Genomic DNA, 16,500 nt, shown 5'->3' with positions numbered 1-16,500 from the left:
GAAACTACAGCATGCAGAAAAAGCTGGCACACGTATGGCACATGTCAGTCTTCCAGTGCATATGAGAATGTATTTCTGAATGAAGTACTACAAATTGTTTGTGCCTTCAGCTGGATTGGCATTCAAGACTGGGTCATGTTGATATCCAGAAGTTTTTTTTCCCCCAAAAATTATGAATTAAGTAATCTTGAATTAAGCACTAACTGAAGCTGAGACTCTTCAGCACCTGTTTCTGCTATAAAATGGTGATCCATCAAAATGTCAAGTTTTAAGGTGACAGATTCTACACTGGCATTTTAGCACCACTTTAGTAGTGCTTGATGACCAACAGACATAGCTTTCCAGTAATAATGGCTAAAGTCACAGTATGCAATTCATGGCCATTCAGATGTTGTTGGACTACAGTGCCTTTTAGCTGCAATCACTGGGCATACTGGCTATGGTTGTTGGGAAATGGATCACAGAAATTTGACACGCACATACACAACTCACTGTAATTTTTTCTTCTCTGTATGCAATTTCTCCTAGGATTTGTGGTTGCACCTTTTAAAATAACAAAGATACAAGGGTAATTGGTATTTTTTAGTATGCTGGGCATTGTGTAACAATCAAAGGATTGTTGTCTTTTTTCATTACATTTTCATTTGAAGTTTTAAGCATTTCCATAGTGCTTGTACATTTTAACGTGCCCATAATGTTTGATACAAGCTGTTTCCAAAATGCTTCTCTCTTACATAAATAATAAAATTCCACCATTCCTTGTAAAACAATGATTCACTACTTTGGCTTGTCGTACATCCTGCGATCCATCCTTTGAAATATTATCCAAATATTTCCATTGTTAGCAATAACTTAATTGGCTGCTATATGTAAAAACTTAATGAGTTTTTTTATTTTGCAATCTCTTATTCTGGCCACCAAATATGTGTCGCAAACCTAGCTTTGGAGAGAATTGAATCTATTGTTTGATTATGTAAGGCATTTATTTAAACACATTCTTCCAAATTCTGATACTTTCTTGCATTGCCACCAAAGATGAAAGAATGTTCCCTTTGACTGACAGCCTCACTAGCATCTTGTTGAAAATCGAAAAGATATATGTCAGATTCTTACTGGAGTTTGATGCTCCCAATCTAAAAGTTTAAGATGTACTTCCTGTATAGATCCTGATAAAAATTGTTCATGCTGCCATAGAGGATGCCAAGTAATATCATCTAATTTTTCCTCTAAGTCCCAGACTTCTTTTAGCCCTCACCATAATCTATTTCAGAAAGTCATATGCAAAATTACACCCTTAGGTTCTGTGTTAAAAAAAAAAAAATTTTTTCAAAACGAGATAGATGTCTGGAATTTCCATTATTTTTTATTTTGTAATATTGAATTGATCTGCCACAAAAGAAACCAGGGGACTTTTGTTCTGATTGTTGTTCATTCTTCTATACTTTACAGTATATGGTGGGAAATTTTTGTAGAAATCTTTTATTTCATAAAGACCTTTCCTTTTCCAAAATTTCAGTTGTATAATTCTATGTTTGTTACAATTTGGGTATGTTATCAATGGAAGTAAAGGTGAGATGCATGGAATAAATTCTGAAAACCTCATCCTGTAAATTCAGCAGATCACTTACGTAAAATTATTAAAGATCTATTGGGAAGAGAAGAACAAATTTAAATTCTTATGCCGGAACTTAATATTTTCCATCCCAACCCATTGTCTTGTTGAATCCTCCATTATAAAAAAACTCTTCCATGTGTCAACTAGGCTGCTTGATAACATATTTTTAAGCAGGGAATACCTCATCCTCTGTTTTGTGACATGTATAGAATGTTTCTTTTTATTCTATTCCAAGTTGATTTAGAGCAATAATAAAATTTGTTTCTGCCAGTTAGAAACAATTTTATTGGGAATATCTATGGGGAGAGTTTGAAATAAATACATCAATTTGAGGAGTGTCGTCATCTTTATTGCTGGTATATTATCTAAAACGCTTAGATAATTCTTGTTCCATTTTTTCATATCCTTTCTTATTTTTTTCCAAACAGGGTCAGTTAAATTCTTTGGTATATCAATTCATGAATAAATGTTTGGTGTTCAAGGGGAGTGTCTTAAGATGCTGGAAATATTTTTTTGTTTATGAGATGGTGTATGAATGCAAACTGGTGGATCTTTTCAAATTAACTGGTAAGCCAGAGAATCTGGCAAATTCCTGATGTTATTTAATAAAATAGATCATATTGGATTTCAGAGGGTCATGATCATGTCATTAGCAAATAAATTCAATATATAAGTTTCATCTTCTATGCTAATCCCCTGGATGTGAGCATTTGCACATAATGCAATACAGTAGCTAACATTTCAATAACTAAATAAACAGTAATGAAAAAAGGGAACACCTCTGATGTCTCTTGTTACGAGAAATTCTTCTGAATCAGAATTGTTTGTTTTTGCTTGTGCTTTTGTAGACTGATAAATATTATCTATTTTATTTTGAAATTCAGAGTCAAATCTCTCTAAAACTTTTCAAATGAATATTTGTCCTACCCAAAGGCTTTCCATCTCTCCAAAGCACACAGAGTTGGGAGTTAAAATTTCTTTTGCAGAAGTAGATTGTATTTAATAATTTTCTAATATGACTAAATATATTCTGTTTAGGAATAAAGCCAGTTTGATCTGGATATATAACTCTGCCTTTAATTAACCAGAGTCAATTGGCTAATAATTTTCAGTATAATTTGTAACCTGTGTTTAATAATGAGATGGGCCTAGATGAAGTAACTGGTGAGTTTTTTCCTAATTTTAAAGTAAGTGTAATTTTGGATCTTCTCCATGAAATAGTGGAGTTCCTCCATTGGTGCATTATATTATATATTTGTAAAAATTCTGGAATTAAAATATCCTTGAATCCTTTGGACCAGGTGATTACCCTAGCTTTTTAAAGCTTACTTGCTAGTTTAACTTATTAGTTCTTGTTATCAAACTTGTAATATTTTGGTTGGAGTATAGAAGCTGTGTTGAAATTGTATTGGTCTCTAAGATATCTGTCTCTTTTCAATTACGTTTAGTCTTTGGAGAATCTATTTTATTATATTTTGCTAACAACTCTTTAATTTATAAATCTACTTAAGATAGGTGTGAATTTTACTTTTTAATTATACTCCTTTGATTATTATATTCCTTATTGCTTTCATTGCTTCACATGTTATCATTGGAGATGTTTGCTTTGCATTATTTGTTTTTTAAATAGAGACAGCTTTTTTGCTGGGTAGGCAGCTAATAGTATTGGATTAAATTGACATGTATCTAAAAAAGCAGTATTTTCAGGTTTTAGCTCTAAAAATACTGGAGTAAGGTCAGTTATATGAACAGATGTAGCTGCTGCTTGTTGGATTAGGTCTACTAGTGATTTAGATACTCATATATAATCTACTCTGGAGTAAGATTTATGTCTATTTGATATGTGAATCCATTTGGGGATTCATAATGTCACTCAGTCCTTCAGTCTCCAGTAATGTTAACATACAAGACAATGGCAGGTACTTTCTTCTGCACTTTTAAGATGTCCACTTTCCCCCAAGAGGTACCTGCATTTATGTTTAAATCTTCTCTGAATATCAAATTCTCCATCCCAAATTTTACTAATTTTAAACTATAATACTAATTGTACTTGTCCCAGATTTAAGGAATACATTGAAACAATAGTAACTGGTAATTTATCTAATTCTCCCATAGTAAATATGAACCTTCCATTGTTACCCTTCAAAAATCTTTGCACTTTAAAGTTTAAACCAGGTTTAAATTGACTTATTAGTGCCTAGAGAAAAATACTGTTTATTAAAATGTTTGACATTGTCTGTCCTCTAAGTTTCTTTTAACAATTGAGGGAGGAAAAGGACCTTGCATTTTAAAATATTCTATTTTTTTATTGTCTTCCCCAATCTTCTAACATTCTGTGAAATAAATTTACGGATATCACTCATAAAATAACGTTGCTGCTTTGGATACCTTGCACCCTATAAAATAATCTGAATTTATGCTGGGCTTATAAGAACAAACCTTTTATTGCTTGTGCCAGTGACAATCTTCTTTCTTCTTTCCTTTTCCACTCTGAAACTCCCAGCTCTTGTCATATCCATCCCCACCCGCAAATCTTCCCCTATGTAACAATCCCCAGCTTCTTAATACCCCTGTTCCCCTCCATAACCAGCTTCCCCTCCTTTTAATCTTAGAGTAGGAGTGAATCTACAACTGGTCGCTCTCAGCCCCTTCATGGTCTAAGAGAGGAAGGGTTTTGCTGCTCCCTCACCCTCTTCATTTTCCTTTTGCAGCTGTATTTGAAGGATAATTCCTTTGGCCGGCATCAGGGGCAGTGTTCATCAAAGTTAGTTATGCCCTGAAATAGTAGAAATTACCTCTTCTTCTTGTGGTTTCAAAGTTATAAGTTTGAACGGAAATCCCCTTTTATAACAAATTCCTATTTTTAATAGCAATTCTGTTAAAGGCTTGCAATGCTTATGATTCGATGTGATGCGATATGATGTCTCCCTGATTCCTAAAAGACTCTGGGCAGCTTATAGTACTATAAATCTTTTAAAGGTAATTTGATGTCTTGAAAAAGGAAAACTTTGTTCCCTCCCCAGTTTCTTTCTTTCAACTTGCAGGCTTCCGGAAGTGTTTTGCCCCTATAACATCTTATCGATGTTATATAAGCTTAGAATTTTAAGTGCACGTACTATGTCTTTTTCAGAGAAATGTAGATCTGGCAAGTGATCATTAAGTTTCATTCCTATATAATCTATCATGTTATATTCAGTTTTTTCACTGATGCCACTAATACAGAGGTTGCTGTGATCTTCAACATTTGCTAGAGATAGTTTAACATCCATAATGTCTTTCTCAATCTTTTTTATGCTAGAGGTATTTTTAATACTTAAATCATAGGTCTGAGCAATGTCCTTTCCTTGATAAGTGTTTTAACTGTTACTAATTCTTTCAGAAATGCCCACTAAATCTTCTTTTACTGAAATAAAGGACTTTTCCCATTTCAGCTTCAGGTCCTGTTTAAATTTTTTAAATAAAAGTTTGGTCGTGTTAGAATCCTCTTTGGGGTACTACCAGTTACAGTGACCATGAGGAGGCATTGTGTTACCGGTTTCACCCCTGTTGGGGATCTTCCAGTGAGGGTAACCAGATGTTATTAGCGATAGGCCATAGTCTCACATTCCTCTTTTCCACTGGGGGAGGGCTGCCAGTTATGTGTTTTTTGCTATTTTATGTACAGTAAACATTGATCCCTTTAGTTTGTTGTGAAGCACCTCTCCTAGACAGGTTGCATTTCTTAATTACTTTAGAAGGGAATTCAGCAGAGTTAAGCAATTCATAATAGTTGAAAAGGGCAAGTTGAGGGATGAGCAAGGCATTCCGCCATCTTCAACTGAGGCTTAAAGGTTGGTTGTCTGATGTAGTGTGACAAACTATTGCGCCACACTTATTTCTTGATGTTCCCTGTGCTGATTGCAAGCTCCAAAACTAGAAGTGCCCACATTTCACAGTAGTCCATAAACATCACCATACTTTAGGAGAAAGTCAGTCTGACTTTCCTACAACCTGATCCTCAGAATAAGTTCTGAAGTAAGCAGAGAAGTAAATACAGGTGGCATAAAAAGAAGATAGAAGGCCAAACTGATGGCAGTGAACTCCTTTTCTATAATCAGAGCAGAAGTGAGGTTCCAAGCTATGCTGCTATTTACTTTAAACTTTGATATTTATTTTAAACCAGAATGAACAGAAGCCCAAGGTCTAATGTCTGAGACAAATTTTTGTTAAATTCAGCTTTATTCACTGTATATAGCCAAACGTATTCACCATCAGATGGTTAGTAAATGCTGGGAGGATTTAATACTTACAGGAGTTAATAGACATTTAAGACAATATACTTCACCGTGGTTACCAATCTCTGTCCAAGATAGGCTTACACAACAAAACCAGAGACTATTAAAAAAAAATTCCTCATCTGCAGTCAAGTATCCATCTAGCTTACAGCTTTGATAGCTTAAACAGATTTAGGCCAATAGAAAGGCAAGAGGCTCCGGAGGCGTAGCGGATTTCTTTCAACATGCCGCACCACTCTTTCTTCTCATCGTCATACCTGCAGGAACAAAAGGTTGTATAAGTGGGGCTCTTTGGTCGTTTCCAAGCCGGTCCTCAGAAATCTATGCCAAGTAACTCCAAGTTTCTTTCTTAGCATTCTGTCTTCTATTAACACAGAGATTGTAGATTAATTGCTGGTCTAAGAGTGTAACAAGCTTTACTACACAAGGAAAAGTAATGTGGGAAATGTACATTCTGCCTGTGACAGGGCATGGTGACTTCCCTAATATGCTGTCACCCCCCTGAATTCCTGTCTTGGGAGGGGTCATTAATCCCCTCGCTTTTATTTCTGAATCTTGTGTCTATCTAAAAATCCTCAAGTGCTTCAATTTGTTTGTAGTCCCCATGTCTTTTCTGCCAACTCTTCCCTCATTTCTTTCTGTCTTCAAAATTTCTGGCTGAACAACAACTACAGTTAAAGAAGATTGTTTGGTTTGTGTGTTTTCAAATGCTGTATCTTCAGAGAACACTTTCCACCCTGATGCATCTGTATGCGTGTCATCCTGACTTTCCCTTCTCTCTCTCTCTCTTATTCACACACACACACACACACACAGAGCTAGAAATACTTATTCTAGTCAGACCCTCTCCACAGGCTGCATTTAGGCTTTCCACCAGGACTGCCTGGGTACAGAGCCAGCGTTAAGCTGTTGCAAGCAGTGCAGAGGTGCCAGTGGGAGCAGCTCTCGGCCCTGATGGTGGCAATGGCACCTTGATGCAGGGTTAGGAGGGCAGCTGCCCCTCAGCCTGCCCTGCCAGGCACACAGCTGTACTTCACACTGTAAAGCTGCAGTGTTGGCACTGACAGGGACAGCAAGTCCTGGCCTAGGCCTCAACTGGGATGGTCTTGCTTCTTCACCCTCTCAGGTCGCTGGGAGTCAGGCAGCATATACATCATCATCATCATCATCATCATCTCATTCTTTTTGATGCGCATCACGAGAGTTTAAAGACTTTTGTATCGACACGTGAAAAGGCTCCAGCATTGTGGCCCTCAGACTAATGAACTCATCTTCCAGTGGCCCTCATGACAATTCGAGTTTGAATACCCTGCTTTAGAAGTCTTCAGTAAGAATGGATACACTTTTTAAGTTTGGTTGGTTCAGGAATGATTTTCAAGAAGGTGGCCTCCCAGTCATGAGCTCCCAAAAATGTTATCTCACAATGCTGAGGCATGCAGTATTTTAAAGCCTCATGTGAAAAAGGTGTGGTGGGCAGATAGGAGTTTTCTGAAATGAGTCACAGGAATTAGGGATGGGCACCGACCTGCTTCTGAATCCAGACCATGCCGTGCCAAAACAAAAACCCACATAGCCCACTCAGGAAAGATCTAGTTCTCTCTGAACAAAACTTACTCTGCATGCAGTTCTACAAAGTAATTTGACTTTTTTTTATGCTATACTTTTATGACAGAATATTAAAATTATGTAATATGTATAATATGTTGAAGCAAAAACAAGAATAGGTAATACAAAATCAGACAAAAATAGGTAATACAAAATCAAGTCTACATGTAGTAGGGGTGGGTCTTCCGGGCTGCGTGGCGGTGTTCCGGAAGTTTTGTTTCCTAACGTTTCGCCAGCACCTGTGACCGGCATCTTCAGAGAGCAGGAGCACAGACAGGAGCAGTTCTCTCTGTGCCCAGGGTGATGTGACCCTTTTTGTGGGTATTTATAGAGATCTGAGGGGGGGGAAGGATCACCCTGGGCACAGAGAGAACTGCTCCTGTCTGTGCCCCTGCACTCTGAAGATGCCAGTCACAAGTGCTGGCGAAACGTTAGGAAACAAAACTTCCGGAACACCGCCACGCAGCCCGGAAGACCCACACCAGCCATCGTATGCCGGCCGTGAAAGCCTTCGACAATACATCTACATGTAGTACTCCTAAAGATTTTAGCAGAGTTTTAGTGTAGGTTATCTTACATATAATTAATATGAATGACTTGAATCTCTTGACCTAGCAAAGTGAAAAAATATTTGAAACAAACTTACTTCCAGATGTCATTAACCTCGTTAGGAGCAAATTCCTTTGATTCAAGCTGAATCATTGCAAAACCCCCAATAGCATACAAGGATCCAGACAGTTCGACTAAACTAATGGAACTTCTCTCCTGGGGGAATTCCGGCATAACTTCCCATCTGCAATTTAATGAATGAAACATTCAATTTTAGAATATGACTTTTGAGTATAATATGATGTTTAAAAAACAAACAAAAGGTAGCTGCAATATGCTCTTGACCACCTGAAGTTGCAGTTGGTCCAGGATGCAGTGGTGCAGGTATCTTTGGACGCACCATGGTACGTCCCTGTCGTATCACTATTTTACAAACTGCTCTGACTCCCATTAGGTTTCCAGGTGCAACTCAAGGTGCTGTTTATCATCTACAAAGCCCTAAATAGCACACAACTGGGTTATTTCCAGTAATACCTATTTCCAGTTATTTCTGCTTGCCCAGATACTATCTCAGAATGGGTGTGCTCCAGGTCTTCTCCCTCAGGCAATATCATTTGATGGGATCTAGGAGCATCTGCCCTTTGGACTGATCTGCTCTCCCTACCCTCTCCCAGGGTAGGGAGATTTGGATTGCCCCAAGCCTATTTGTTGTTGTTCAGTCGTTAAGCCGTGTCCGACTCTTCGTGACCCCATGAACCATATTGCGCCAGGCCTTCCTGTCCTTCACTGCCTCCCTGAGTTTGCTCAGTTTCATGCTCATTGCTTCAGTGATGCTATCTAACCATCTCATCCTCTGCCGTCCTCTTCTCCTTTTGCCTTCAATCTTTCCCAGCATCAGGGTCTTTTCCAAAGAGTCCTCTCTTCTCATTAGGTGACCAAAGTATCTGAGCTTGAGCTTCATTATCAATCCTTCCAATGAGCAGTCAGGGTTGATTTCCTTTAAGATTGACTGGTTTGACCTCCTAGCAGTCCAGGGGACTCTCAAGAGTCTTCTCCAGCACCACAGTTCAAAGGAAAACTTTAAAAACTTGCCTATTTCCCCAAGCGTTGAGTAAGGAAGGGAGGTAGAACATATGATTGGTGAGAGCTGGCTTTATGCTCTTGATATGTTAGCTTATAGATTTTGGATTTTGTTGTTATTGATATTCATTGCAACATTGTTTGGTGAAGTTATTTGATCATGCTGCCCAGAATCATGGGTAGCTAAATAAATAAATAAATCTAAATAAATACTATTTTCCCTCTGTTCATAAAAGGAAAAGATAACAGCACACCCTATATGAAAGAAAAGTAAAAATACATTTACATACCTGATTGCATTGCCCTACCATGAGAGTCTTTTTAAAAACTGAATTTATAGAATGATTACTGCATTGCACCAAGAACAGTTCATTTTTTTTTTTTTTAGAAAAGATAATTTGTTAGAATGAAGAAAAGGCTCTGTCATCTTTAAGAAGTGGACTGATTGAATAAAGTTTGATGTACATTAATAAAGAACAAATTTTATCAGAAAGTAAGGGCAAAACAGATTAAATTAAAGCATATCGTTCTGCTCAAAAGAGTACGGCCATCTATAATATCTACAAAAAGTGCTCAAGACTTAAATATGCAACAAGGAACTTTACACACAGGCACGCACACACACATACATATATGGTGGGAATTATTTCCGTAGATCAGGATCACACAGCATAGGACTGGGTACAATGTTCGGAATGCTGGATCCTAGTAATTGATGCTACAAGCCCAGTTCACAATACAGGTAGTCCTTGGATTATGACCACTTGTTCAGTGACTGTTCAAGTTACGACAGCATTGAATGAGGGGAGACTTATAAAAGTTGTAGCTGTCGCAGCATCCTTGCAGTCATATGATCATGATTCGGGCACTTGGCAACCAGCTCACAATTATGATGGTTGCAATATCTTACAGTCATGTGATTACCATTTGCGACCTTCCCTGCTGGCTTCCCACAAGCAGAATCAATGGGGAAGCTGGCAAGAGGTGGTAAGTTGCTCCCGTAAGTCACTCCCACTCCCGCTGCTTTTTTGCCCGCCTGCCCACCCATGCTCTGTAGCACCCATCCGTGGCCCACAGCCCTCACCTGCCAGTCTGCTTGTCTGGAACTCCCACCTCTTCCCACGTTGCAGATGTGAGGTCCTCGCTTAATGGCCTGCGTGGTCCTGGGGTTATGATGGCAACCAGGGCTGCTGGGATTGCCATCGCTAAGCAATGCAGTCACGTGACTCACGTAGCTGCATCACTTAGCAACAGAAATTCCAGTCGCAATTGCTGTCATAAACCAAGGACTACCTGTAACACCAATCACTTGTTTGTGGGGAGAGGATGAATCAATCCAGATTTTTCTGCAGATTCAACGTCCTAGCTCATCCTTTCAAACAGATGGGCTGTCAGATATACACTACTCTAAACATTGGAATACATCCCACAGACTATGACAGAATTTAAGTTAAGCCTGAAAATAACAAACAAGTATAAAAGGGTTTAAAAAAGAACAGATATTAACATATTTGGGGCTTTATTTTTAAAGCAATCACTAGAAAACAAGATGCTGGGACAGTATTTATACCATTTAAAGACGTTGATTGCATTTATAAATAAAGGGGCAGAGATTCTGGTAGGCCCCAAAGAAAGTATGCATGGGGGCCCTAAACTGTGCTATTAAACAAAAGCGGATGGAGCGTAGACTAACTTGTTCGTGGTGAGATCAAAGGCTTCGACAGAAGCTGAGAGGCCTTCCTCAGTAACACCCCCGGCAATCACAATTTTTCCTTTATGGATGGCAATACCAAACATGGAGCGAGCCACTTTCATGGGAGGAAGATCGCGCCAATCTCCCCTCTTGGAATTATATACGAATACTCTGTTTGTGCATTTTCTGTGTACAGGAAGAAAGAATGTCAATCATTAAAAAAAAATGTGGACAACAGCAATTATCAAAGCACATGCTTATTAAGAGAGATGGTATTGAGTTCCAGTCACTGACTCAGCTGGATGGGCAACACGCTACACATACGGGGGTAAAAAATAAAGGAACGAAGCTTGTTTCAATTGTTGACCTGTTACATTTGATGAATTCCAAGTTTTATCCTGTTCAGACAAAATGGAACATTTGAAGTCAAATTGTTTTATCCTCAGCTTAAACAAAAAACAGTTTCTACTTTATGCATATTCTTACTAAACATCAGACAAAGCTCTCGGGATTTTAAAGTTAAAGCCAATTATTTCTGTTATTATAGCACTTTTTCTTCTTTTGGGTATTTTCCACACAAATATTTGCTGATATAGCTTGGTTGCAAATTTCTGGATTTCTTGCTCTATAAAGATGATTTCCTATACCTTTGCTAAGATGATTTCAGAAAATTAGATGGGAAGGAAGGAAGGAAGGAAGGAAGGAAGGAAGGAAGGAAGGAAGGAAGGAAGGAAGGAAGGAAGGAAGGAAGGAAGGAAGGAAGGAAGGAAGGAAGGAAACCAAATCCTTAAGATTAATGGAAATCAACTGCTTAATCTGAATATGAATATAAACACAATCATGAACATGAACTGATTGCTTTCTTATAAAAATTATTAGAAATAGCTTACAAACAGTATATCAGTGCCAGGCAATGTATTAATGGCTGGGGGGCTGTACTTGAAATGGGGAGGATGGTGACTAGAGCATGTTAGGCAATGATGCAAAGTGATTGGGGCTGGAATTTGTTTTTCCCCAGTTTTTCTTGTCTTATTTAAATTAACAGAGTTAAGCTTATTTAAATATTTACACTACACTTTTGATGTGTTTCCTGCCTCAGAATGGCAGAAAACTATATCACTAAGCAAAGAAAGTCATAACAGACCTTATGGACTCCAAAAAGAGAATTTGAGGGCCACAGAATTACTTATTTTTGCTCTAAAAAATCAATCAATATAGTTCTGTTCACTGTCATGCCTATAACGTTAGTTTGTTGGAGGTAAGATTAATCTGCACCATTAGACATGTATAATTCTTGGTAAGATTTATCTCTATCATTAAACACTTGTCACACTATCACCTGATCCACTGGACGGCAAAACTGCAAATATGAACACTTGTTAAGCCACTGAATTAATAGTTCTACCCTACAGCAGTATCTTCACCAGATCATTGCAGAAATGGGGCTTCACGCTGCCAAAATCAGCACTGGGAAATGTAAAAATTTCACTCACTTTGGTATGGCAACACTGGGCCAATATCCAGATGGGTCATCAGCTCTTTGTAGCCTTTTCCTTCTCTGTGATGAATATCTGCATTGATCTTAAATGCAACTAAAATTTACACTGGCCCCAACTGGAAACCTCAGCTGTTAATAGAATTTGGAACCAGAGCAAATAGTTGTGTGGGATAATTTGGGAAGGGGAGTACTTGTGACACTCTTGAAACCGTCCAATACTCACTTATCATCTGTCTTTCCTCCAAGGCAATATATAGCTCCATTATGTGAAGTTGTAGCATGGCCATATACTTTGATCGGGAGCTTTTTGACCTCATTCCATTTGATTGCTCTGGAAGGGAAAGGAACATCAATAAGGCTTTTCAATGTAACAGACAATAAATTGGAAACCTCGTCAAGTAAATCGGTATTAAGCAACTTACACAGGATCGTAACACAATACCGAATCAAGAGACTCCTCAGTCTGGAGATCCTTGCCTGCGATTACATAGATTTTGTTCTCTGATTCTCCCAGTCCAAACAGGCATCTGGCAGATGGCAGGGGAGGAAGGCCAATCCATTCAGATGCGATGGTGTCCAGCTTGATTAAAATGTAGAATGAAGGTTGTTAGCAAAAGTTCCATGCATATTGAAAACAGCTCACAGCAGCATTGTATAAACAGTTAAGCGCATTCTATCACTTTTTACCTTACGTTCTGGAAATGAATGTATTACGTCTTATCCCTGAGACACCTGGCAGTCAGCACTGGCCCATATCTTTTCCATTCTCATTCCATATATTTGTGGATCCCAGTGCATCTTTCGAAAATCACTCCTTTTGAGTTCCTTCAAGGCTTTAGGGTTTGTCTGGTTCAAATTTTCCTGGGCAGGACCTCTGTTCAGTTTTGCTTTTCTCAGGCTTCTCCGTTTACTTAGAATGTTAAACGTTCACCTCCAAGACTAAGCTATAGCACCTCCAAGGGTAGGCTGAGCTGAAAGAGTGAGGGTTCACCCCTGCAAAAAGGAATGTGGCACTCTGTCATGGATGGGAGTCTACGTAGAGGGAATGAAGTCCACTCCTTTAAAAGAGTCAGCAGCTGCTCTAAAGGAAGGCAAGCTTTTATTTCTAGGTTTAAACTAACCCATGTTTTCCCATTTGTATCAGGTCTTACAACTGCTGTTTGATCCTAACTCATGTGAACAATCTGGCTTGTTAAGCCATTGCCAATTAGACAATGTCTTAGATAAAAAGGAAATAGTCAGCATGGTTCCCATGGGTAAAAGTTCCCATGGACATCTTCCTTGACACATGGCAGGTTCCCTGCCTTCCCTACTTTCTTTAGATTTTCTTGCTTTAAAAAAAGGGTTGAGGAAGCTGGCATAGTCCAAAGCAAAGTGTGGTCTCTAACCTAGTGCTTCCTGTGATGTCTCTGGGTCCCACATTGCTCCCATAGATAATCTGAGAACATAAACACGGGTGGATGGCTGCAGCCAAGCGTGCCCGCCTGCTCGTAAGAGGCACAGCTGAGGTGAGGTGGTTGAGAGCATCTTGGGGGCTGCAGAGAGTTTTGGTGTTTGATGACACCAATCCGTAAGCCCCTTCCCACCCCAAGCTGCCTCTTTCCTCCCACGATTGCCTGAAAACATACTCCAAAATTCAGTGACAAATGACCAAACACGGTGGAGTGGTTTTTCATCAGTTTTGGGGAGTGAGGTATAAGCCCTTGGAAAGGCTTAACGTACCAGAAAAAGCAGACATGCCATGCAAAGTCTGTCCCTGTTCACTTGTGGGACATCGTAAGACTGTTTGTCCTGTGGCCCCAGTCCTCCCCACTAAATAAAAGAGCAAAGCTTGCCCATCTCTGCATTAAACTATGGCTTAGTAACACTATGGTTTCATGCACAGATGGGCAAACTCTTAATAATGGACTTTATAAAGAAGGTTAGTGAGGTGATCAAGTGTAATTTTATGTGTCCTGATTCAGATGCCTATATGCATTCAGGAAGAATTAGATCGACAAAAATAAAGAAATGTTCGTATACATCTCTTTCCTGTGTTGAAATGAACAAGGAAACCTCATGAATGGAAGAGCTCCATGTGATACTGGGTTGAGGCAAACAATGAGTGAAAATAAGGAGAGTCCAGAAGAACATTTTTTAAAAATACACCAAGAACCTCACTGGAGTCTAGTTAGTCTCATTCAGACATTCATTTGAGCAGGCATACGAAAAGATTATGTCCAGCCCTTATTCACAGTTGACAGAAAGATGAAAGAGCTTGTGCAATGACAACTATGAGTAAGTTCTTTCAGGCCTTTTGCCAGATGGACTAACAAGGCAGGATTGAGTGTGGCCACCAGCCCCCAGCTGACCTGAGGCGGGCGTCTGAACAGTGATTTTAGGGCAGGTGGTGCCACAGCATCTATTATGAAGCCATTATAGGTTCATTTTCACACAGCAAGATTGGCTGCACATGAAAATAACTTTTTAACAGAAAAATATACAGAGGAAACTGGTTTAGAACATGCCATAATACTAAAGATGCTCTAGAAATCATGCTAAACTAATAGAATATAATTTATCCATACTTTTTTGCACATAGGTGAATATATTATGTCCCTGAACTGGAAAGAAACAAAAAGATGCACTAAAGATAAGTGTTGGGTTTTTAATGCATGGACCTATAATCTATTTTCTTATCCTGAGTTAAATAAATATATACCTGAAAAAAATACGACTGGAAAGGCCGTTCCTTGTTCTCTTCATCCACATACAGTCCTCCGACCACATAGACTTGCTTTTGTTTCGTGACTATGCTGGAATGATTTCTGGGAATCTGTTCTGACAGTGCTGCTAAGTAACATTCATTTTCTGTAGGATCATAAGCTACAGAAGCAGTGTCATTGATCAAAAGAATGAGATCTTTAACAAACATCCCATGCCTTGGAACATCATTTAGGTAACCGGGGAGTAAATTTTCATCCCCTACATCTCCATTAACCTCTCCTTTGGCTGACTTCCCAGCGGCTTTCGTAGGTTCAGGCAATTTCCCAGCAAAGGCATCTTTAATAACTTTAATTTTTTTTGAAAGGTCTGGGTTGCTTTTAATTATGTCATTCTTCTCAACGTGCTCCTTGAAATACTTCTCCTCTATCAGGCGAAAACGGATACAGTCAAACACTTCTCCAAGACTCTTCACCCGGTTCTCTTTATCTGACTTGACCCATCTCATGACAGCTTCAAAGACAACTTCCTCCTTTTCAACATTCAAACTGTCTGGTGAAATAACTGAGATGAGTTCATGAGGAGCGAGTTGCATGAAGTCCTCTTCTTTGCAAATTTTCACAAAGTGGTCAGAAACAAAATCACGGGCAGACAATGCAAGTCTTGGGCAGTCAAGGAGGAGACCTAATCTAAGGATGGCCAAGCAATTGCCAACAGCGAGTCTCTTCTGAAGATAAGAAACACACACAGTAAAAATAGATGGAATTTGAAAGCGGCTTGCCAAAGCAAAAATATCTTGCACGTTAGAATCATTAAGGTCGATCGTTGCAGAATAAAGGTACTTAACAATCATATCAAGGATGGTAGGGTCAACATTATCTAGCACTACTTCTTTCTTTTTATCTTCACTTTGCTCAGATAAGAAGTACTCACGGAAATAAGGACTACAGGCTGACAAGATCAGTCTGTGGCATGGCAGACTTTTATCCCCTGCCTTTAGGGAACAGTCAACAAACTTTTTCTCTTCCAAAAGCTCCCTAAGGCCATCTTGAAGAAGAGTGGATTGATAAAGTCGAAGTTCTTCAGTAAGTTCTCTCTGGGAATCCATTTTGTGGAAGGCTTGGCTACCGAAGCACAAAAGAAACCCCTCTTGTTGGTACCTAGGTCTGCCTGAAAAAGGCAGATCAATGTACGTTGCCCTGCTTGAAGCTTCTGTAATTTAATCTTGCCAGCTAAATATAGTACAGAGTTTCACCAGCTGGAATTTAGAATGGATGGTGTGGAAAGAAAATGGAGCTTGCAGCTGTCATGGGTTGAAAGAAGCAACTGTTACTTTGGTCACTAGGGAATCAGTTTTACTTGCTACACACACTGAATGATGGAGATTACTTGTAAAATATACTTAGCATTGTGACTTAGCCGCGGTGCAGAATTAGGTTTGAATGTAGTTACTAGGAAATTGGTCTCTATAACATTCATGTCA

General features: G+C 38.9%; 1 protein-coding gene across 1 annotated transcript; it reads right to left on the bottom strand.

Moving 5' to 3' along the window:
• Nucleotides 1-5,812: 5,812 nt before the first annotated feature.
• KLHL41 (kelch like family member 41) lies at nucleotides 5,813-16,201 on the bottom strand. The gene is made up of 6 exons (XM_007421839.4): nucleotides 15,016-16,201; nucleotides 12,737-12,894; nucleotides 12,538-12,645; nucleotides 10,817-11,002; nucleotides 8,141-8,287; nucleotides 5,813-6,146 (listed from the first exon to the last, which is right to left on the bottom strand). The coding sequence occupies exons 1-6, from the start codon at nucleotides 16,123-16,125 to the stop codon at nucleotides 6,035-6,037; spliced, it is 1,821 nt and encodes a 606-aa protein (XP_007421901.1). The 5' UTR covers nucleotides 16,126-16,201; the 3' UTR covers nucleotides 5,813-6,034.
• Nucleotides 16,202-16,500: the final 299 nt, after the last annotated feature.

This window comes from Python bivittatus, unplaced genomic scaffold, assembly GCF_059951505.1.
Source record: "Python bivittatus isolate LINGU-HERP-01145 unplaced genomic scaffold, Pbiv_v1 ctg000480_np1212, whole genome shotgun sequence".
Taxonomy (NCBI): Eukaryota; Metazoa; Chordata; class Lepidosauria; order Squamata; family Pythonidae; genus Python; species Python bivittatus.
Note: the sequence above shows the minus strand (reverse complement) of the source record. Positions and strands in the feature narration are given on the sequence as shown.